General features: G+C 50.6%; 1 protein-coding gene across 1 annotated transcript in view; it reads right to left on the bottom strand.

Moving 5' to 3' along the window:
* CD276 (CD276 molecule) overlaps positions 1 to 23,745 on the bottom strand; it is a 60,197-nt gene that overhangs the window by 3,457 nt on the left and 32,995 nt on the right. The window contains exons 3-7 of the mRNA XM_038747119.1: positions 21,747 to 22,103; positions 20,304 to 20,600; positions 11,954 to 12,088; positions 7,077 to 7,118; positions 3,488 to 3,523 (exon numbers count right to left, since the gene is read on the bottom strand). Coding sequence (XP_038603047.1) covers positions 3,488 to 3,523; positions 7,077 to 7,118; positions 11,954 to 12,088; positions 20,304 to 20,600; positions 21,747 to 22,103 — 867 coding nt within the window. The remainder of the gene's footprint in view (positions 1 to 3,487; positions 3,524 to 7,076; positions 7,119 to 11,953; positions 12,089 to 20,303; positions 20,601 to 21,746; positions 22,104 to 23,745) is intronic.

Genomic DNA, 23,745 nt, shown 5'->3' with positions numbered 1-23,745 from the left:
AGCACAGTGCTTGACTCATTGTGGGCAAGGAATGTCTGTTTATTGTCACCTTGTACTCTCCCAAGTGCTTAATACAGTGCTACAGCCACAGTAAGCACTCAATAAATACAATTGAATGAATGAAGTCCTTAGTAAATATCACTATTATTATTATAGTGTTATTAGAAGGTTGGAGCTTGACCAGCTTTGAGAGGTTCTGCCTCTCAAGGCCATAATAATAATGTTGGTATTTGTTAAGAGCTTACTACGTGCCAAGCAGTGTTCTAAGCACTGGGGTAGACAGAGGTAATCAGGTTATCCCACTTGGGGCTCACAGTCTTCATCCCCATTTTACAGATGAGGTAACTGAGGCACAGAGAAGTTAAGTGACTTGCCCAAGGTCACACAGCTGACAAGTGACAAAGTAAGATTAAAACCCACAACCTCTGACTCCCAAGCTCGTGCTCTTTCCACTGAGCCACGCTGCTTCCCCATAATGCCAGAGCTCCAGACTGAAGTGTTCCTTGGTCTTTGCCTAGGATATCATTTCCACTAACTCTGGTCAAGAACCTCCCCAGCCTGAGCCCAAAAGGCATCAAAGCTCTCAGGATCAAGCCAAACCAAACCCTGCCTTTTTCTTCAAAAAAAATGCCTCCAACAAGGCCAACACTGAAATAGAACAGAAGCAGTATAGCCTAGTGGATAGAGCACCAGCCTGGGAGTCAGAGGACTTGGGTTCTAATCCCAGCTCTGCCACCTGTCTGCTGTGTGGCCTTGGAAGAATCACTTAACTTCTGTGTGCCTCTGTTACCTTATCTGTAAAATGAGGATTAAGACTGTAAACCCCATGTGGGACATGGATTGGGTACAAACTGATTAGCTTGTGTCTATCCCAGGGCTTAGTACAGTGTCAGGCACAAAATAAACACTTAAAAAATGTCATTTAAAAAAAATGGCTCCTTTAAATGTCACAGCTCCCTTTCTGGGAAAGGGAAGCATCCATTTCAATGTTTTCATTTTTTTTGGCTTTGTTCCCTCTAAAGAATCGTGGACTCCTTCCATCAACTGCTCCCTCCACCAGAATCCCAAGAGGTTGCATAAGCTCCATTCCACGTCCAGCAGGCTAAGCCCAACTCCTCCAGCGCAGCCCACTGGTCGGGCGGACTGCAGTCTGTGGGTATGTGGGGGAGGGGAAGGTCAACTTGGATGATGGTGTTTTTTCTAGTTTCTTGAGGCCCCTCCCTAAACTCCTCACCCTCGGCTTCAAGGCTCTCCATCACTTCGCCCTCTCCTACCTCACCTCCCTTCTCTCCTTCTACAGCCCAACCCGCACCCTCCACCCCTCTGCCGCTAATCTCCTCACTGTGCTTCGTTCTCACCAGTCCCGCCGTCGAACCCCGGCCCACGTCCCCCCCCGGCCTGGAATGCCCTCCCTCCGCACATCCGCCAAGCTAGCTCTCTTCCTCCCTTCAAAGCCCTACTGAGAGCTCACCTCCTCCAGGAGGCCTTCCCAGACTGAGCCCCTCCTTCCTCTCCCCCTCTTCCCCCTCCCCATCCCCCCGCCTTATCTCCTTCCCCTCCCCACAGCACCTGTATATATGTATATATGTTTGTACATATTTATTACTCTATTTATTTATTTTACTTGTACATACTTATTCTATTTATTTTATTTTGTTAATATGTTTTGTTTTGTTGTCTGTCTCCCCCTTCTAGACTGTGAGCCCGCTGTTGGGTAGGGGCCATATCTATATGTTGCCAACTTGTACTTCCCAAGTGCTTAGTACAGTGCTCTGCACACAGTAAGTGCTCAATAAATATGAATGAATGAATGAATAAACTCTTGGAAATACTACATCATCTAGTGGAAAGTATGTGGGACCACGAAGCAGCACACCTGGGCTTTAGTCCCAGCTCAGCTCTGGCATGCTGAGTGACTTTGGTCACGTCACTCAGCCTCTCTGGGCCTCAGTTTGCTCATTATTCAATGGGGAACAGATTCCAAGATTCCTGCTCTACCTTCCTCCTACATGGTTAGCCCAGTGTGGGACAGAGACAGTGTGTCTGACATGATTATCTTGCATCTACCCCAGCACTTATCATAGTGCTTGGCACAAAGTAAGTAGTTAATAAATTATATAATTACTGTAACTACAAAACTGAATTCTGGAATATTTTGAAAGGTGTTTTGGATCAGGCCCTCTGGAACTGGGAGGCGATTTTTGTATGTCTGCAACATCAAGTTTATCTCTGCTATTGTCCAGCCTGGTTGATCCCTTCTGCAGGACTGCCCAATTTGTGAGGCTGGGGATGGGAGGGGAAACAAGTGCCCTGCACAGGGGTGCTTAGAAGCATTCCCAAGGGTGGTCTGGGGTTCCTGGGGCACACCGGTAGCAACTAGGTCAAGATCCTGGCCCCTGCTGGCAAAGCCACCCTAAGTGTGGGCCTGGTAAATGGTTGCTAAAATGCCGCTACCAAAGCAGAACTCTCCTGTGGGAAGCAGAAGATTACGGGAAACAATGTTGGAGGTCAGGGGGGTAGGAGGAGCACGGTCTGCCTCATCATTGCTTCATCACTTCCTGTGTTGCTCCTGGGCTCTCTACAGAGGCCCTGTTGTCCAGGCAGAGGCGCAGATGGCAGAGGACCACAAAAGGGTGGGCAGCAAGAGCAAGAGCAGCAGCTCGGAGGGCTCCAGGCCTAGTGGAGCTCCGGAGCAGGGGGGGATGTTGGTCTCCACACCAGAGGCTGAGCCCCCAACAAGGTAATTCCTGCCCCACAGCATCACCAACAAACAAGAATAAGGGCTTCTGGCCTTCAAGAAGTGGAAAATCTCAGTGAAAGTGACCAAACCAGCTGGCAAATAGCACCGATCATGGATAAAAAAACAGCAAGGCCTAGTGGCAAGAGCACGGGCTTGGGAGCCAGAGTCTTGGGTTCTAATCCCGGCTCCGTCACTTGTCGGCTATGTGACCGTGGGCAAGTCACTTAATTTCTCTGTGCCTCAGTTACCTAATCTGTAAAATGGGGATTGAGACTGTGAGCACCACATGGGACAATCTGATTATCTTCTATCTACCCCAGCACTTAGAAAAGTGCTTGGCACATAGTAAGCGCTTAACAAATACCATAATTATTATTATTATAAAATAGAATTGTATTGGTAACTGTGGTGGAGTGCACTCCGTATGTTAACAGCAATAGAAGTTGCAGCACAGCTCTGTCTCTAAATAATTCTCGCACTCCCCCAGGCTGGGCAGGGAGACCTCGAGAGGGAGAAGGTTCATTCTAGAGGTCTTCGCCCCTTCAGCCACCAGTCCAGGCATTCCCAGCTGCTCCAGAACTCGGGATCATCTCTACCTACTCCTATGCATTATACTCTCCCAAGCACTCAGTACATGCTCTGCACACAGTAAGCACTTAATAAATACCACTGACTGACCAATCGGAGCTGGGACTCCCATAGCCATCCCACCCCATGCCTGTTCTACCAAGACTCCACTGCCTTTACCTTCTTTGCTGTCGGTGCTTTTCAGAGGCTGAAGGGCTGCAAAAGAAAAGGAAAGGGAACACAACATGAGTAGGGCAAAGATCAGAAGGAAACCTTATGGGCAACCCATTCTATTGTTCTCTCCTGACTGCCTAGTTAAGAGCTTAGCACACAGTAAGTGCTCAGTAAAAACTACTGATTGATTAACTGATGGAAATGAGGTCTCTGAGCCTCAAACCCTTGAGACTGGAGTCAGCTAGAGCACAGGAATCAAAATTAATCAATCATGGTGTTTACTGAGAAATCACGGTGTGCAGAGCACAGTTGGGAGAATACAACAGAATTGTTCCTGGCCCTCAACAAGCTTACAGTCTAGTGGGGGAGACATATATTACTATAAATAAATAATTGATAATATATAATGTATAGGTATGTACTTTGAGTGCTGTGGGGTTGAGGGTGGGGGGAATATCAAATATCAAATCTCTCCACCAGCAAATCTAGACTCGAGAAGAAAAATCCAAACTGTGTGAGAAGGCAGTGAGCTGGGCAGGGTAGTTACAGGGTAGAGGGAAATTCCGAGAGAATGGGAAAGCCTGAGGAGAAGGATACAAGCAGGACTAATTTCAGAAGTCAGGAAGCTGGGGTTCTCACCCCAGGTCTGCTACTTCCAATCTGGGTGACTTTAGGCAAATCACTTAACTTATCCGGGTCTTCGTTTAGCACAGTGTTTGGTTTACAGTAAGTGCTTAACAAATATCAGAAATATTGTTGCTGTTATTAGTACTAGTATAATATCCTAGCTCAATCATTTGAACAAGCGGAAGCCAACAGAAAAAAATTGGGTAGGGTTGAAAAGCACATCTTGGGGGGGGGGGGGGAGGGAGGGAGGGAGAGAGGGAGAGAGAGAGAGAGAGAGAGAGAGAGAGAGAGAGAGAGAGAGAGAGCGCCCACATAGAGACTAGTTTGTAGCTACTAGAGCTGTTCCAGAGAATGCCCATAGCCCCAACTGATAATCTCAAAGCATGCAGTGCTGGACAGCAGGGGGCTGGCAGAGTGTGGATGGCTCAATGCCACCCTTCTCTGCTACTGAAAAAGCAGGGCACAGCCACCTGATAGTGCCTATAAGCACCAGGTGCCAGAACAGAGCAAAACGATGGCTTTTCAGCGGAAATAAAGAGACTGACCCACAGTATTAAAATGTTGCTCCTTGGGATCCTGTATGCCTGGCTTTCGCAAGCCACAACAACACAGCCTGGAGCCTGTGGCCGGAATCTGGGGACCTTCGTCAAATCAAGGGAGAGTAAACCCACAGTCAAACCTCAATTATCCAGTGGGAGGCCCTTGGTTTCTCCTTCTCCCCCTGTGCCCAATGTTCTTGAGCACCCCGATCCACAAGGGGCAGGGGACAACCCAATGACATCCAGCTCCCACCTGCCCATGTGGCTCCTTATCATCAGCTCTAGCCAGCAAGATGGTGAGAGCAATAGATGTAACTGTGGCTGTGGTTAAATTTTCAGGATTACTGGTGGATTTCAATTATCCAGGGTTCTCCCAGTGACTTATAACCCTGAGTAATTGAAATCTGATTAATCTGCTGAGCCTGTGTTGCATATGCCCGACCTACCTCAGTCCCCAGATAAATTGGCCTGCAAACGTCCGAACCATAGAGATCCACACACCCCCGCCCCCGCCTCTGACAACATCTGTCTCAACAACATGAAAAATGAGGACGATTCCCCAGTGTACTTTGTTGCCTTTTCAGCCACCAGATCTTGGCGCTAACGGGCTGGGGAAATTAATTGGTGTAATTTACAGCAGCTCATTGAAATAAATCTTCTCCGTTTTTTTCAGGGGGTGGTGGGTGGCAAGGGCAGTAGTGGTGGTGTTTGTACTGTTTTACTTTTCAACCTGCCTTGTTCCCCTTACCAAGCAATTCCAATCAGGACACCGGAGGCCCTGTGCCCCTACAGTCGATGAAGAGCTGAGTTGGTGGGGGCCGGAGAGGGGAGTGTAGGGAAGGAAACTGGAGCCAGGGAATGGGAGCCTGTTCACCTGCTCTGAACAGAGGTGATCAGGCAGCCAATTTGTTCAACAGCAGGCGACTGGGGGCAGGGAGCTGATAAAAGGAAATCACCTGGTGGATGGATGATTAACGAATTTGATTGTAGTAGAGTGCTGCTACTAACTTTTATTAAAAGATAACACAACTTACCCAGTGCCTGCCTGTCTTTTTGGGATGTGTGATGGGGAGGAGGGTGCTGAAAGCTAGTCAGGTTTTTGTTGGCTTGTTCGGAGAGACTCAGCCTGGCCACGGTCAAGCCGGAAGCAGGGGAGGAAGGGAGACCGTGACACTTCCCACCCTCTGCAAGGATGAGCAATGCCTTGGATTGGGTTTCTCTGAGAAGCAGCGTGGCTCAGTGGAAAATAGCCCGGGCTTTGGAATCAGAGGTCATGGGTTCAAATCCAGGCTCCGCCACTTGTCAGCTGCATGACTTTGGGCAAGTCACTTCACTTCTCTGGGCCTCAGTTCCCTCATCTGTAAAATGGGGATGAAGACTGTGAGCCCCACGTGGGACAACCTCATGACCTTGTATCCCCCCAGCGCTTAGAACAGTACTTTGCACATAGTAAGCGCTTAATAAATGCCGCTATTATTATTATTATTATTATTAAGAGCATGCTTGGCCAGCTTGTGCTGAGATTCAGACACCCCAGGATCAGGCTGGGGCCTGAACCCCTCTTCAGTGGCTGACAGAGGTTGGAGGACCCAGATGATAAAGAATACAGATTGGGTCGGAAAGGAAGTTCCTGGGCTTAGCTGCAGCCAGGCTTGGACATAGGACCCTCTAAATCAACTCCCACATCTCCATACTCTGGCAACAAACTCGCAAAATGGGGTCTGGATATACCGGGGCCTGAAAGACAGTTATAGTGATCAGGTGGGTAGGCCTTATTCACACACACACACACACATATATGTACATATAGATGTCCTTTGAATTTGAAGAAGACACCACTGATGGTAAAATACCTCCCTGAGGTGCAGTCTGTGAAAGATAATAATAATTATTATTATGGTAGCTAAGTGCTTATTCTGGGCAAGCACTGTACTAAGCACTGGTGTAGATAAAACTTTATCAGGATGGACACAGTTCCTGTCCCTTGTGGGCCTCACACTCTAAGTAGGAGGGAGAACACGTATTGAATCCCCATTTTACAGCTGAAGAAACCAGGGCACTGAGAAGTTAAGTGACTTAACTAGACTGTGAGCTCGTTGTGGGTGGGCAATGTGTCTGTTTGTTGTTGCATTATAGTCTCCCAAGTGCTTAGTACAGTGCTTTGTACACAGTAAGTGCTCAATAAATGTGACTGAATGAATGAATGAAGGAAGGAAGGAAAAAAAGTGGCAGAGTCGGGATTAAAACTGAGGTCGTCTGAGTCTCAGACCCGTGCTCTTTCCACTAGGCCATGCTGCTTCTCTAGATTTGAAGACACATTCCACAGCTGTCTCCTGCAGTAACTGCCCCCTCAGAATCTGGACACTCATCTCCCCACGGATCTACCATGTTCCTCCTTGCAGGTAAGGCAGACTGGAAAGCAAACCCACCTGTCTTGGGTTCCTCCCCTTCCTCATCTTGGTCCTCTGCCCCTGGAAAGGAAAAGTCACAGAAAAATAAGTCTCTGGAAGTCAAAAACCCAAGCTAATGCCTTCCCCATCTAGGGGTGAGGTCCTATTAGACTCACACATCTCCCTTCCCGACAGGTCCCATATGAATCAGATTTTACATGGTCTGTGGGCCAAACCCTGAACTCTAGTCCTAGCTCTGCATCCGGTAGCCAGGTGATTTGAGCAAACTGCTTCCCCCCCTCAGTCCACAGTTTCTCCATCTGTAAAATGGGTTGAATAATAATCCCCACCCTAGGTCCTCCGCTCCCTCTCCTCCCCACGTCCCCATCTCTGCATCCCACTTCACATGTAGGTTAAAAGAACAAATGAGAGAGCATGTGGGTAAACTCTTTGAAGGAATGGTAACTATGGAAAAACAAGGGATTAGTTTTAATTCCCTTCTCCCAAGCCTTCACCCCCTCCTCCAGCCCTAGGTCTGCCTCAATCCTAAGGCTCCCAGAGTTTTCAAGTCCTGCCTTGCAGTACCCTCTGCTGGCCCAAACCCAGAGTGGTTCCTTGAGAGAAGGCTGAATGGTGCAATCCTCCGGGGGGGAGGCTACCAAGCATGAGGAAAGTACTAAGCATTTGTCCTCCCACCCACTACCTCTCCCCTCCCTGGGCTGCCTGTACCACACCAACAGAACACTAGCCTTCCATGCGGATGGCCCCCAGCCACTACATGTACCCTCTGCTCTGTTCCCTATTAATAGTTGAGCTCCCATCTGCTGCCCGCACTCGGACGATGCACCCTGCTGCCAGCTTAACAGGGCAGCGCCATCCCAGCCTTGTCCTCCAGCTTTGCAGCGGCAGGACAGATGACCTGAAGGAGGGATGGATTCCGAGAGGCAGTATCCACCCTGCCAAGGCCGCTTAGTCTTGCTGCCCGAAGCTTCCTTATGCCAATTTGATGAAGACTCCTCCTCACAGGGAAATATCTACCCCCGAGCAGTGCTCTTCATGGGCTGAAAGTCCCCCGTCTTCCCATTCTGGTCCCTGCCCAGCTGGCCCAAAGGGAGTCCCAGGACCATAGTGCCTGGGGGTGGCCCAGGTCTGAGGAGGATGAGAAGAGGCCCAGGCCTCACTTAAAAACAGTGCTTCCACTTAGGCCGGTCATTTGGACCTGGCATGGTTTTCCCACTAGGCTGGAAGAACCTCAAGGAAAAGAATAACTGGGCAGGCCCCACAGGGGCCTGGTACCATGCCAGGCTCCCCCAACACTTCAAGCCCCTAAATGAGGAACCTCAGGGACATTGAGGGCATCCTGGCCTGGACTGACACAGCCTTAGCTCTGGTCCTGGCCCAAGCCTGCAGGGGTCCTTCCCCCATCCCTGCTCTCTAGAGCACCAAGACGTTAAAGACTGGCAGGGGGAAAGGCTTGAAGTCCCCTGGTTCAGGAGGACCAGAAAGACAGACATCGGCCCCTGACCAGACTGGGCTTTGTCCTTCCTCTGTATCTGCTCTCAGCACCCCAGAGTGTTTTCTACCTGGGGGCATTCAGCAAAGACTGCTAATGAGGCTTTTTTCTATAAAAAAAGGATGCTGGAACTGTGATCTTCTCACTCTGACCTACACAGGGTTGGGGAGGAGGAGGAGCGGAGAGTCCTCAATAATGGCAGTCCCAAAGATCAGAGCTGTAAGTGCTGCACAGGGTTTTGAAAAGTGATTTCTCTGATGTAGGTCTTTGCTTTTCTGCTGTGACTGTTGCCCTTTATTGAACACCTGCCTGGACTTCCCATCCAGTTCCAGGTGGACCCCTGGCTTTCCTACAGGGAAGAAAATCTGTAAACTCATTGTGGGCAGGGAATGTTTATTGTTATATTGTATTTTCCCAAGCACTTAATATACTGCTCTGCACACAGTAAATGCTCAATAAAAACAAATGAATGAATGAATGAAAATTGCTGCTGCTGCCTGCCAATTGAAGAGCTGCTCGATGCAAGCCTCCTTCAGTCTGACTCCAAACGTCAGTTTGCCCCGGCTGCGGCTAGCCGGGTACCATAGGAAACAGATTTAAATCCTGGTTTTTCCTCTCAACCTTAAAGGGAATCCCTCTGCCCTTCTCATCTCATCCAGGTTTCAGAAGACCATATACAGTTGTCCTTCATGCTCCAAGAAGATGCCAGTGGTGTTGAGATTCACCTGTGGATGTGTGTGCAGACCCATAGTTCCACCCACCCTGTCCATTTACTCAGACTGTTCCTTGTTGTGTACGCATGTATGTGGTTGGCAATGCCTGGTGCTGTTTTTGCTTCACAATTCCTAAATAGCTTCTGAGCAAAAGGAGCTGAGCCCTTCTGGATTTTGGGAGACTAAAACCGACCCCCACTCACAACCTGCAGGGACCCTCTGATGTTTTTAGACCAAGGATCCAGGTGTCCTACTGAGAATTGGCTCAACTCCATGCTGGGTGTGGGTTCCTGGAGACAGTGACAGGAAGTCAACGTCAGCCCCTCATCTTGGCTACCTCACTGTGGCTACCAATCAACCTATGCATCAGGCAAAAACTCCTCACCCTCAGCTTCAAGGCTCTCCATCACCTTGACCCCTCCTACCTCACCTCCCTTCTCTCCTTCTACAGCCCAGCCCGCACCCTCTGCTCCTCTGCAACTAATCTCCTCACTGTGCCTCGTTCTCGCCTGTCCCACCGTCGACCCCCAGCCCACGTCATCCCCCTGGCCTGGAATGCCCTCCCTCCGCACATCCACCAAGCTAGCTCTCTTCCTCCCTTCAAAACCCTACTGAGAGCTCACCTCCTCAGAAAGCCTTCCCAGACTGAGCCCCCTCCTTCCTCTCCCCCTCATCCCCCTCCCCATCCCCCCACCTTACCTCCTTCCCCTCCCCACAGCACCTGTATATATGCATATATGTTTGTACGTATTTATTACTCTTTTTATTTATTTTGTTTGTACATATTTATTCTATTTATTTTATTTTGTTAATATGTTTTGTTTTGTTGTCTGTCTCCCCCTTCTAGACTGTGAGCCTGCTGTTGGGTAGTGACCATCTCTATATGTTGCCAACTTGTACTTACCAAGTGCTTAGTACAGTGCTCTGCATACAGTAAGCACTCAATAAATACGATTGAATGAATGAATGAATGCATGAATCTAACCAAGTGGGCTAGCCCTGGTCCCTGGCCCCAGTCCCTTCCCCTGGCTAGTGTCATCTTGCCAGCCGGCAGCAGTGTGACCACAGGATGTGCCACCCTGGGTGAGGCCTGGGTTAAGAGAGGTGGCAGGGGTGAGGCAGCAGAGCTAAAGAACCTTTGCAGAGCCTTCGAATCCCACTTAGGAGCCAGGAGCAGGAAAGCACTAAAGAGGAGGAACGCTTCATGTTCAAACCCCAGGAATGTCACAGACATTTTCAATGCAGCATCGGCAGGCCATCAGCCAAAAATAGCCAGCGCTGTCAAGGATGAAAGAATGGGAGAGCGAAAGGAGACCAGAAGCAGCTGGGACTCCTGCAATTTCCTCGTGTCAGTAAGTTTGACATTTCCAGGGAGGCAGATGCTGGTGGTGTCTTGGCAGGCAGCAGCCCCCAGGGATCCAGCCTGCAACCTGTCACTAGGGAGGACCTCGTCCCCTTGGCGTTTTCTCTCTCTCCCTCCTCCACACTCGTCTGTCCCAGCCCACTTCCTCAGTTAGCAAATGAACAGAATCTAATGGGGTCTTTGAGTCACTCAGCTCCTTGACATCCAACTATGACAGCCCAAAACCCACCCCTGCACCCTGCAACCTGTAAGTGGCCATTTCAAAGGCAAGCCAATCTTCAGGCCTTGGGGTCAGTAAGAGGAAGGAAGCAGCTGAGATGGCAGGGTGGGAGACATGCAGAGACACCGAGTTAGGAGTGGACTCGCACTGACATAGGAAGAAAGTAATAGGGCAGGGGAAACCTGAGCAGTCCCTAACGATGAGGAGTGGTCCTGTCCTCCTTGGGGTGAAGTTCCATCCCACAGCTGTCTTACTGGAGCACCCATTGCTGTGCCACACACCCAGAGGGTGAAGAATAAATTTACCTGGCAGAGTCAGGCAGATGAGGCAGTAAGGAGAAAAGACACAAAGGAGAGAGAGACAGGCAGAAAATCTGGCAGCCAGCTGGATAGATGAATGGACACATGGGCAACCAAGATTCAACAAGAGAGAAAGAAGAGATGGAAAGACAGAAGAGGGAGTGAGAAGAGATGGAGAGACAGAAGAGGTGGAGAGTGAGAAGAAATGGAGAAAGACATTTGGAGACACAAGATGAAGAGAAGAGATGGGAAAGAAAGAGGGAGAAGAAGAGATAGGATAGTTAGTGAAAGATCTGCCCTTTGTCCACTTTTAGTTTCTCCACTTTGGCAAGGACCAACTTCATTGCCCACTCATTTCTCCCTGGATTGCTGTTCGGAATGAGTCCCAAACTGATATTCCCTACAGCCCTAGAATAGGCCCCTTGCTCTCTCCACAGACACAAATGAGCACACAGACACATAATAATAATAATAACGATGAAGATGTTGGTATTTGTTAAGCACTTACTATGTGCCGAGCACTGTTCTAAGGGCTGGGGTAGATACAGGGGAATCAGGTTGCCCACGTGGGGCTCACAGTCTTAATCCCCATTTTACAGATGAGGTAACTGAGGCACCAAGAAGTTAAGTGACTTGCCCAAAGTCACACAGTAGACAAGTGGTGGAGCCAGGATTAGAACCCACAACCTCTGACTCCTAAGCCCGTGCTCTTTCCACTAAGTCACGCTGCTACAGATACAAACACCCCACCCAACTCCCCCTCCCCCCCCACAAAGAGGCACACACAGATTCTCCACCTCAGACTTACCTGCATTCTCTTCCTCGCAGCTCTGTTTAATCTTCTTCCTGCACACATAGGCCAGGGCCACCAGCAGCCCCAGGATGCAGATGGAGAGGCCCACAGTCACCCACAAGGCCTCGGGAGGGAATGTCAGGTGTTGACCTGCCACAGGAAACAGAGAGGAGACCGTAAGCACTGAGTAGTGACTACCCAGGAGGAGAGAATGGACCAAGTGGATGCTCAGCATCCCAACAACAGATGGAAAGACCACGCAGCAGCCACACTAACCCACTCATGATGACACCTGGGGAGCACTGCTCACTTCTTCGGTGCTCTCAGGAAGGAGAGGAAACAAGAAGGCTGGGCAGGTGAGATGTATGTGAGTGAGTGTGGAGGGTGAACATCCCCTTCCCTAACTTGACAACCCCTTCCAAGACATAAACATGCTTGGAGTGGCTTCCACGACTTCCACTTGCCTGGAATGTCATTCACCTGGTCCTATTTGTCCTTGAATAGGCAGAGAGGGCTCCAGGACTCCTGTAGACTGGGAGGGCTGTGTGGAGAGGTCTGGTGAGCTGGGGACCACTCTCTATCTACACCAAGCCAGGGGGAGGAATTCCCCCAAACACATGGAGGGTAGAAAGGATGGGAAAGTGAGGAGCAGGAAGAAGGAAGGAGGGAGAGAGTAAGAGGCCTGCTCAGCTCTGTGCCTCTGCCAGGGACAGAGAAAATACGTTGGCTGACCCTGCAGTTGGTGAATCACACTGGAGATTGGATCTGAGGGACAGCACCGGACCTGGCCATTAAAACCCGAGTCTGACTCCATGCCTGGCTCTCCCAGGACAGGTCAGCAGGTCAGCCCGAGGGTGGCCCAGAACCCCTTTCTATGATATTTAATGCCCAACTATGTGCCAGGCATTGTACTAAGTGCTGGAGTAGATACAAGCTAATTGGGAGGGACATAGCCCAAGTCCCACATGCGGCTCACAAAATTAATCCCCATTTTACAGATGAGGTAACTGAGGTGCAGAGAAGTTAGGTGACTTGCCTAAGGTCACACAGTGGACAAGTGACAGAGCAGGGATAAGAACTCAGGTCCTTCTAACTCCCAGCCCCCTACTCTATCCACTAGGCCACGCTGCTTCTCTTTCCATGTCTATGGTATCCCACTCTGAGCTCCCAGGCTGGAGATGTTGGGACACCTTTCCTAGCTCCCCAGACCTCACCCCACTCTCCCCTGCCCACCAGGTTGGCTGTTTGACACTGGAAGCACTACGGAGGGTCCAGGACAGGGACCAACACTCTTCCAGACCAGTGGCTGTGGCTGTACAGACCACACCTGTGTCTCTGAGCCTCATCCTGGGTCACCCCGGCAATGGGAAACCATTCCCAGTGCTTGAACTGGGGCATCAGCTCCTGAAGGCCTGTCAACCACAAACCCCTCCAGCCCCTTCCCCACATTTAGTTTGGATGGTTAACCAGCCAAGGGAGCTTGAGCTTAAGTCCCTGCTGCCTCCAGTACCTCACCTACACGCAAAGACTGCAGTGGGGCTAAGAGGGGCTGCATCACTGCATCAGTCCATCAGCTTGAGTTTGCAGTTATAAGGTTAATATGTTTGTTTCACTTAGTCTTTTCAGACCATTAGCCGCCACTTAGGTGCTGGAAAGCAGCAATCCATCAGCCGTTGACTAGTTTAGGGATGGTCTCGTTGGGGAAGTGCCCCGGATTTCACAGGGAGGGGGATGGGGGGGCAGCAGCTTTTCAATGAAGCACCCAAGAGGAGAAGGAGGAGGAGCCTGGAAGCAGGAGACCGGAGACCTGCTGCCAGAGCTAAGCGGCTCCAAGTTCTGAGTCCAAACACTGATTTGCTGAGAGACATCAGGCAAGTAGCTTAACCTCTCTGGGCCACAGATGAAGTGGAGAAAACATTCTGCGCATGTTGTCCCACTCCTCATAAACCTCCAGTGCTTGCCCATCCATCTCCGCTTCAAGTGGAAACTCTTAAAATCGTCATCAACTTTAAAGGTCTGGGCTCAAGACTGTAAGCATGCTCGTAGGAAACATGTCTACCAACTCTGTTGTACTGCACTCTCCTAAGCATTTAATACGGTGCTCTGCACACAGTAAGTGATCAAAAAATACCATTGGAGACTTAAAGCTCTCTCCCCAACTAACAATAATGATGGTATTTGTTAAGTGCTTACTATGTGCCAAGCATTGGTGCTGGGGGAGATACAAGGTTATCAGGTTATCGCAGGTGGGGCTCACAGTTTTAATCCCCATTTTCCAGATGAGGTAACTGAGGCACAGAGAAGTTAAGTGACTTGCCCAAAGTCACACAGCTGACAAGTGGCAGAGCTGGGATTAGAACCCACAACCTTTGACTCTCCAGCCCATGCTCTTTCCACTAAGCCATGCTGCTTCTCTACTTGCTCCTCTTCCACTATAACTCAGCCCACATCCTTTACTCCTCTAACAGCAAATTACTCAACTCCAAACCCTATATGAAAGTGGTTCATAAATCCCTTTGCAAATATTGTCTACACCAGCCAGGAGAAATTTCAAAAACACATAGAAACAGCTGTAATGTCAATACCCATGGGGATCTCCAACAAGGGTCATTTCTCATAAAGCTCAGCTCCAGGACACCCAGACTGTCTTCAATCAATCAATCAACCAACAGTATGTAGAGTGTTTCCAGGAGAAGAGAGTGGTCCTCAGTAACCTCCTGTGCCCTAGGAGCGATCATTTAATCAATACTATTTATTGAACGCTTACTGTTGCATACTGCTGTAGCAGAAGCATTACCTAGTGGGTACAGCATGAGCATGGGAGTCAGAAGGACATGGGTTTTAGTCCTGGCTCTGCCACTTGTCTGCTGTGGGACCTAGAGCAAGTCACTTTACGTCTCTGGGACTTGGTTACCTCATCTGTAAAATGGGGATTAAGACTGTGAGTCCCATGTGGGACAGGGACTATGTACAACCCAACTTGCTTGTTCTCTATCTCAGCACTTAGTACAGTGTCTGGCAGAAGGATGGGAAGAAACCAAGAACTCTAAAGTGAGCAGAAGGTGTTATTTGCTACATACAAAATTCTCCCTTTGATTTGGGCTCTTAATTCCTGTCTCAAGCAAACCCCATGGATTTGTGATAAGGCTTCTGCAATATGATTCCAACTCTAATTTTCTGAACTGCCTCCCTTCCCCATCTCCTCCCCTCCCCATCTCCTCCCCACCCACCCATTCTTTTTTTTTTAAGAGAGACGCCATCTTTTGGAAGATCAATTAAAGATCACTTCTCAGTGGGGTTTGGTTTTTGGAAGGGGGCATGTCTAATGAAGCAATGTGATGTGGCTTACTCAGAAATTGGAGGAGGAACATGACCTGGTGGAACGAGTACAGGCCCGAGAGTCAGAGGACCTGACTTCTAATCCCGGGACCACCATCAGTCTACTATGTGACCTTGGCCATGTCACAACTTCTCTGTGTCTCAGTTTCCTCATCTGGAAAATGGGGATTCAATACCTGTTCTCCCTTCTACTTAAACTGTGAGTTCTGTGTGGGACAGGGCCTTTATCTAACCTGATTTAACTTGTGTCTACTCCAGTGCTTAGAACAGTGCTTGGCTAAATGCTTAACAAAATGCAATACTAACAATAGTAATAATGATGATGATGATAATAATAATAATAATAATGATAGAGTTGGTAGACACAATCCCTGCCCACAAGGAATTTACAATCTAGAGGGGGAGATAGACATTAAAATAAATTACAGAGCAGGGAAATGATGGTGTGCATGTACATAAGTACTGTGGGGCTGAGGGTGGGGTGAATACCAAGTGTTTAAGGCATACATATCCAAGTTCATAGGCGATGCAGATGGGAAAACAAATAGGTGAAATGAGGGTTTAGTGAGGGAAGGTGCTTTGGAAGAGATGTGGTATCTTGTGAGCTCCTTGAGGGACAGGGTCTAAGTGTAATTCCCACCCCTATACTCTTCCCCAGTGTTCAGTACAATCAATCAATCGTATTTATTGAGTGCTTACTGTGTGCAGAGCACTGTACTAAGCGCTTGGGAAGTACAAGTTGGCAACATATAGAGGCAGTCCCTACCCAACAGTGGGCTCACAGTCTAGAATAATAATAATAATAATAATAATAATAATAATAATGGCATTTGTTAAGCGCTTACTATGTGCAAAGCACTGTTCTAAGCACTGGGGAGGATACAAGGTGATCAGGTTGTCCCACGTGTGGCTCACAGTCTTCATCCCCATTTTACAGATGAGGTAACTGAGGCTCAGAGAAGTGAAGTGATTTGCCCAAGGTCACACAGCAGACATGTGGCAGAGCCGGGATTCAAACCCATGACCTCTGACTCCAAAGCCCGGGCTCTTTCCGCTGAGCCACGGATCTGCACACAGTAAATCAATCAATTTATTGAGCACTTACTGTGAACAAAGCACGGTACTAAGCGCTTGGGAGAGTACACTATAAAAGAGTTGGTTCCCTGCCCTAAGTGCTTAATGAATTCCATTATTACTAGATGTGATTTTGGGAGGGCTCTGAAGAGCACTGGCCTTGTTTCTTATAGTTTCTTGATGGGGGCCCAACCCCACCCTCAGCCTGGGACTGTAGACTGAAACAGAAAGAGGAATTCTGCAGGAGGGGGAGCCAAACACTGAGTTCAGAACTCTTACATTGGGACAGGCCTGGGGAGCCCTGTGGCCCCCACCTACCACTCATTCATTCATTCGATCGTATTTATTGAGCGCTTACTGTGTGCAGAGCACTGTACTAAGCACTCGACATTTCCCAGCTCTCCAAAAGACTGCAAGCTGGGGTGCACAACTGCTCAGGTTACAGAGCCATCGTTCTGGTGTGTCCAATCTGGCCTATGGGCAACAGAGGGCAGGACAAGGGCCACACTGGTAGCCTCAGATCCCAAATCATCAGCCTCCTTTCACTTCTGGACCACTCTCCCAAGTAGTTAGTACAGTGCTTGGTACACAGGGGCACTTAATAAATACCACTGATTGATCCAGAAGATTCTGGTCCACTCTCCCAAGCACTTAGTACAGTGCTTGGTAACCAGAGGCACTCGGTAAATACCAGCGATTGACCCACAAGAGGCCCATAACATGACACCCTGGGCATGCTCATCGCCTACTCCGACTCCCTTGCCAGTCTTTCCCTGTACCCGTTGGTTGAAAGAGTTCTGGAGAAGCAATATGGCTTAGTGGGAAGAGCACGGGCTTGGGAGTCAGAGGATGTGGGTTCTAATCCCAGCACAGCCACTTGTCTGCTATATGACCTTGGGCAAGCCACTTAACTTCTCTGTGCCTCAATTACCTCATCTGTAAAATGAGGATTAAGACTGTGAACCCCATATAGGACAACCTGATTACCTTTTTATCTACCTCAGTGCTTGGAACAATGCTTGGCACGTAGTAAATGCTTAACAAATACCATCATCATTATCAAGTGTGCTTCACCCCCACCCTTCACAGCACCCCCCGGGGGGTGCCTTCAAGCCTAGAAACAGGGCTGAGGGGGGCGGCTCAGCCACCTGGATTGTAAAGAACCAGATGGGGAAGAACAAGATGGGGCTGCCCAGTGGCCTCCAGATTCTGCTCCCTCCAAGGGCCCAATCGAACAAGAAACCCTGGGAAACTTCTGGAATTCGGCTCCCTAACCTGTTGGCACTGCCTCACCTCGACTGGACATGAACACTGTCTGGTCACTTGAGGCTCACCCCGGCCAGTTTCCAAAATGATAGACCCCTCCCACTCCCAGCCACCTCCCCAGGCTGGCACACCCACGGCCTGAGCTACTTCACCGAACTCAAAGACTCCTCTCCCTCCCCTGGGGCTTAGTTTTGTTGTTGTTGCTGTTGTTTTGGTTTGTTCATTATTTTATGGCATTTGTTAAGAGCTTACCTTGTTCCAGGCATTGTACTAAGCACTGGGGTAGATACAAGATAATCAGGTTTGTCACAATTCATAGCCTACATGGGGCTCACAGTCTTAATCCCCATTTTACAGGTGAGGTAACTGAGGCACACAGAAGTTAAGTGACTTGCCCAAGGTCACACAGCAGACAAGTGGCGGAGCCAGGATGAGACCCAGATTCTCCTGACTCCCAAGTCCGTGTAGTAGTCACTGGCTGCTCTCCCTTCCCAGTTTTGTCCAGCACTGAGTCTCACTCTGGCCGCTGGGCAGGAGCTGGGATGGGCCACAGTCCAGGCCTCGGATGGAGGCCGGCACGTTCTCTGAGCAGGCCCCAAGCCAGGAGCAGCGCCAGAGGAAAACCTCCTTTTCTGCCAGCCCAGGGTACTCAGCCATTTAAACCGCTAAAAAACCCTGAGCTGGAGAAAATTTCACCCTGGCACCCAAACTCCAGACCTGGGGCAAGTCCTTCCTGCATTGCTTTGACTGGAGTGGAGAATTGGGTTCAAGCACGGAGGGGGTTGTGCGGGGCAACATTTGGGGTACTGGCAGGGGTGGTGACTGGGGAGTTGGCAGGGGTGGTTTCAGAAGTGCTAGCAGTTGCAGTAACTGGAGAACTGGCAGGGGTGGTGACTGGGGTGCTGGCGGGGGTGGTATCAGGGATGCTGGCAGGGGCTCTGACTGGGGCACTGGCAGAGGTGGTGATGGGGCACTGGCAGGGGCAGTGACTTGAACTCTTCCCCGCCCCAGCCTCCCCTATGCCCTTACACATTTCCTCCTGAAATCCACCAGCACCATGGCAAGGGTCCCAGGACTACCCCGGCCTGCAGCCAGTCCCATCCTCCCCGCACCCCATCAGCATAATCAGGGTCGTGACTGCTCTGCACTGAGCAGACAAACGAGCCAACGGCAAGGGAGGAGGGATATGCCATTTGGAAGTATATTCCAATCTACAAAAGCCTCCCTTTCACCCAGGTCCAACTCAGAAATGATAGCCAGGAACTACAGAGCCGGTAGCCATGCAGGACAGTGTCCTGCTGGCTGTGGAGGGATTGGTAAGGGGCCAGTGTTGGGGGCAGAGCCAGCAGGCAAGGGTGAGGCTAGCTGGGAGAGGTGGCCCAGGCTGGCAGAAGTGGCCCTGGGAGCTGGCTGGGGCCCAAGCAGTGGAGGCAGGGGTTGGCAGGCTGGTGCCATGCCAGCCAGCCAGCAGCAGCCAAGGCAGGATCAGCTGGAAGGAGAATCGGTGCCACCCCCACTCTGAGGTGCCCGATCCTGCCTGGTCCCACCTCCATGATACCACCAACCCCATCCCAGCAAACCCAGTCTGCTCTTCTCTCTCAACCTTTCAGAGGGCAGTGTTACTGGAGCCATTCCAGAGAGGAGCCATTAACAAGATGGGGCTGTACGTTTCCATCCTGGTCTGCCCAGTAGACTTGAGCTCACGCTCACTTCTCCACTCCATCTCTTTGGAATTGGGACACTGCAGCAAAGCAGGGAGCCCATAGCAACTTTGCCAGTTTGCCCAACTCCTCCAGGGCCCAAATACACCACCGACTAGCTGCTTGGGACTTCCAGGTGACCAAAGGGGCCAGGAGCGCTGCAGCCACCCCTGGCCTCTCTGCTGTCCACACTCCTGGCTCCTGCTGAGAAATGTTCCCACGGGGGATGTGGCCCTTGTTCTGGCTGGCCACATTGTGAATGGGACTGGTGTGCCTGGAGGGGAGGCAGGGCAGGGAGAGCAGCGAAGAGGGGAACAGGCAGGCCAGGTCAGGATTTCAGCTCCTCAGTGGGCAGGGGCATAGGCAAAGCAGGGGCAGGGACTGCCCCTCCTGAGGTCTCAGCCAGCACACTGTCCATCACTTGGTGTCAAGGCTGGCAGCACCTAGGTTTGCTTCCAGGCTCCGGGGGCCAAGTACCACAAGACACTGGAGCTGGCAGGTGGGTGAAACTGATTCTAATCACCTGTGAGCAGGTCTTTACCCACGGGGTCCAGCATCACCCCCTGGAACTATTTAGGTACCACCCTGCCCAGAGATGAGAGGATGGAACACATGACCCCTGGATGGCTCCAATGGGTTAGGATTCTATGTTGAGAAGAAAACAGAGAGGATGGAGGGACACCGGAAGGGGTTAGAGGTCCCTGGTGCCCACATGAGCATGCCTGGTCTTGGATGGGGCAGAGTTGGGGAAGGAAGTCAGAACTGGTCTAGGGGAAGAAGGAGGGTCTGTGGGGTGAAGATGGCAAGGAAAGTGAGGATGGAGAGTGGAAAGGGGCTAGAAAATGCCTACTCTAGCCCCAGCCCCTGCCCCCGCCCCTCCCCAGCCATCCCCGGCCAGCCCCAAATACAGAGAGATAGGGCTGGGCAGAGAGGAGTTGTGATTGTGGAACCGGGCTGGCCTGGGCTCGCCCATCCTACAGGCCGACCTGTGATGGTGACAGAGCCGTGGGCATCCTGCTGCAGCACGGGGTTAGTCACCAAGCAGCTGTAGGTTCCGTTGGCTTCCAGCACCACCGTCAACACGCTGTGCACATCAAACAGCCCCTCCTCATTGGCCATCTGGGAAGTGGTCACGTTGTCTGTCAGGTTGCGCCCTTGGCCATCCCGCCAGGTGACCACGGCCTCCGGGTAGCCCTGGTAGCTGGAGCAGGTGACCATCACTGGGTCCCCGGGTTTCAGATTCTTGTTGGGCTCCAGGTTCATGTTGGGTTTGGAATATGGAGCTGGGAAGGAGGGAGAGAGAGAGAGCAAAATCAAAGATTCTTGAATGAGGAGAGAGTCATGGGTGGAACACAGTTCAGGCCCAGGGAACAGCAGTAACCACTTCCCCCAAAATGAAAATTTCCAGCATCCCTCTCCCCTCCCAGCTTTGACAGCCCACCCTTTTCCTAACAATAGTGTTTTCCATCACTCTCCTGAACCAACTTGGTACTGATCATGGATGAGGGAGTGGCTACTGGTAACAGAGATTGGGGGTGGGATTTCCAAAAGCTCCCCAGTTTAGAGGACACTCTAACAGAAGAGAAAACAGAGGAGGGGGAGAAGTCATGGAGGGAAAGGAAGGAGGGAGGGACTAGGAGAAGGTTCAGGACAAAAAGTGAGAGGAAAGAAAGCAAAGGAAGAGAATGAAAGAAGGAAGAAGGGAGAAGAGAGGAAAAAGGAGGGGAGGGAGCAAAATGGGAGAGAGGAAGAGAGGGAAGAGCTTAGAAAATAGAAAAAAGTGGGGAAGGGATGAAGGAAGAAGAGCAGAATAGAAAAAGAAGAAAGGGGGAGAGCAGAATGGGAAAAGACAGAGGAGAAGAACAGAGTGGGAGAAAGGGAAAGGAGGTGAGCAGAGTAGAAATCAATCAATCAATGGCATTTATTGAGAGCTTACTGTGCAGACTAGTCTACTTAGCACCCGGGAGAGTACAATACTTGGAGTGAAAAGAAGAAAGGAGAGCAATGTGGAAGAACAAAGGAGGTGAGCAGAGTGGAAGAGGGAAGGAGGCAAGAAGAGTGGAAGAGGGAAGGAGGAGAGAAGAAAGGAGGTGAGAAGAGCAGAAGAAGGGGAGGGGAAGAAAGGAGGTGAGTGAAGTGGAAGAGGGACAGAGGAAAAAGAGTGGAACAGGAAGGAAGGGGAGAAGAAGAAAGGAGGAGAGAAGAGTGGAAGGGGGAGGAGGGGGAGAAGTGAGGTGAGCAGAGCAGAAGAGGGAAAGAGGGAAGAAGAAAAAAGGAGATGAGAATAGCGGAAGATGGAAGGAGGCAAGCAGAGAGGGAGGAGGAGGCAAATCTCCAGGGCTGGTATGCCCTAATCCTAATGCCCTCCCGGGGACCTGATAGGGAAGGAGAGGCTGAGGACCCAAGATCTCACCCCACCCCGCTCTCACCGGCCACCTGCAGGGTCACGGCTGCGCTGCTGTAGTCCTGCACACGAACGAAGCAGGTGAAGCTGCCCTCATCAGCGATCTGCACCCGCCGCAGCAGCAGGGAGACATTGCCCGAGGGTAGCTGGTCGTAGAAGAGGGAGGTGCGGTTGGCAAAGCCCCCACCTTGGTCAGCCAGCTGGTCCTGCCCATGGGCAAAGCTATGCACCAGCCGCTTTGTGTCCGTCAGCTGCCAGATCAGGCTGAGGTCGGCCAGGCTAAAGTTAGGTGTGGGGCTGAAGGAGCAACTCAGGGTGGCATCTCTGCCCACCAGCGCCACCACGGGATCGTCAGGGACCTGGATCTCCACAGCACCTGTGCCTGCAGGGGAAGTCACTGTGAGGTCCCTCGAGAAGCCCCCAAATACACTCCACGACAAGCCTCCAGCCCTCTGACTTTTGGCGGCAACACAAGCTTCTGCCTTTAGTTTTCCAAACTGCCACCAGCTGGGCCGACTACTCTCCTCGTCCACTCCAGCCCAGCCTGCCCCCTCCCCTCTCCACATGTCCGTTTTCTGACTGACCCCTACTCTCGATCCCCCATCTCCGGACTGGCAACCTTTCCTCACCTCACCCAGAATATCACAACAGCCTCCATCCTCCCCACCACCAAGCTGCCATCTTCATCTCCTCCAAATCCCTGCCATCTCTTCCAAGGAGCAGATGGCAAGACCAGTGGCCAGTCATGTCAGAGCACTATGACACAAGGGAGCCAGGTGCTTTCTGACCCTCTCAGGAGGGCCACCGCTTGGAACATTCAAGATGGCTCCCAAGCCAGAGCTCTCATTAACATGGCTGCTGTGAGTGCGCCATATCCTAAGTGCCCCCACCACCATCATCATCATCATCAATCGTATTTATTGAGCGCTTACTGTGTGCAGAGCACTGTACTACACACTTGGGAAGTACAAGTTGGCAACATATAAAGAAAGTCCCTACCCAACAGTGGGCTCATCCTGCACTTGCATGGCAGCCATCTTTAGTATTTTTACAAGTATCCTCTGCTTTTCCACCCTCTTCCTAAAAGCCCCCTTTCTGACCCTCAGAATAAAGGAATTTACTACAAAACTTTGACATTGTTTTGTGCGTTTGATATGCTCCAGGACACCATGGGCTGGCAGGAAGCGGGGTGATTCAAGGAGGGGAGAGAGGGCCAGAGTCGACAGTACTGATTCAGAGGCAGTGAAAAGCAGGGTGATATTTTGGGGAACCAGAGGGTTTGCCTGTGACAATCCTCACCAGAAAGCGTGTTCCCCTCCTGCAAACTCTGGGCACAGTCAAATCTGTCGGCTTCACTCTGACTGGGGATGGGTTTCTGTGGCCACCATGGAAACAAATGGGCACCCAGAGGCCAAAGAGGTCAGTTCTTCAACCAGGTGATGCCCCATACCCTCCACTTCCCAGAGGTCCTGGCCAACAGGAAGCAGTGTGGCCTAGTGATTAAAGCCCAAGTCTGCGAGTCAGAGGACCTGGGTTCTAATCCTGGTTCCACCACTCGTCTGCTCTGTGACCTTGAGCAAGTCACTTAACATCGCTCTGCCTTGGTTACCTTATCTGTAAAATGAGGATTGAGACTGTGAGCCCCGTGTGGGACATGGATTATGTCCAGCCTGATTAACTGAAGAGCTTTGGAGTGGGGCAGGGAGCTGGGACTCAAAATTGAGGGAAACCAATTCCCAATGAGAAGAAGCATGATCTAGTGGATAGACCACGGGAGTGGGAGTCAGAAGGACATGGATTCTAATCCTGGCTCAGCCACTTGTCTGTTGTGTGACCTTGGGCAAGTCACTTCACTTCTCTGTGCCTAAGTTACCTCATCTTCTAAATGGGGATTAAGACTGTGAGTCCCATGTGGGACAGGGACTGTGTGCTACCCGATTTGCTTGTATTGCTCCCAATGCTTAATACAGTGCCTGGCACATAGAAAGTGCTTAGTAAATGCAATTTTAAAAAAGCACCTCTGC

Source organism: Tachyglossus aculeatus, chromosome 5, assembly GCF_015852505.1.
Source record: "Tachyglossus aculeatus isolate mTacAcu1 chromosome 5, mTacAcu1.pri, whole genome shotgun sequence".
In the NCBI taxonomy this organism is placed as follows: domain Eukaryota; kingdom Metazoa; phylum Chordata; class Mammalia; order Monotremata; family Tachyglossidae; genus Tachyglossus; species Tachyglossus aculeatus.
Note: the sequence above shows the minus strand (reverse complement) of the source record. Positions and strands in the feature narration are given on the sequence as shown.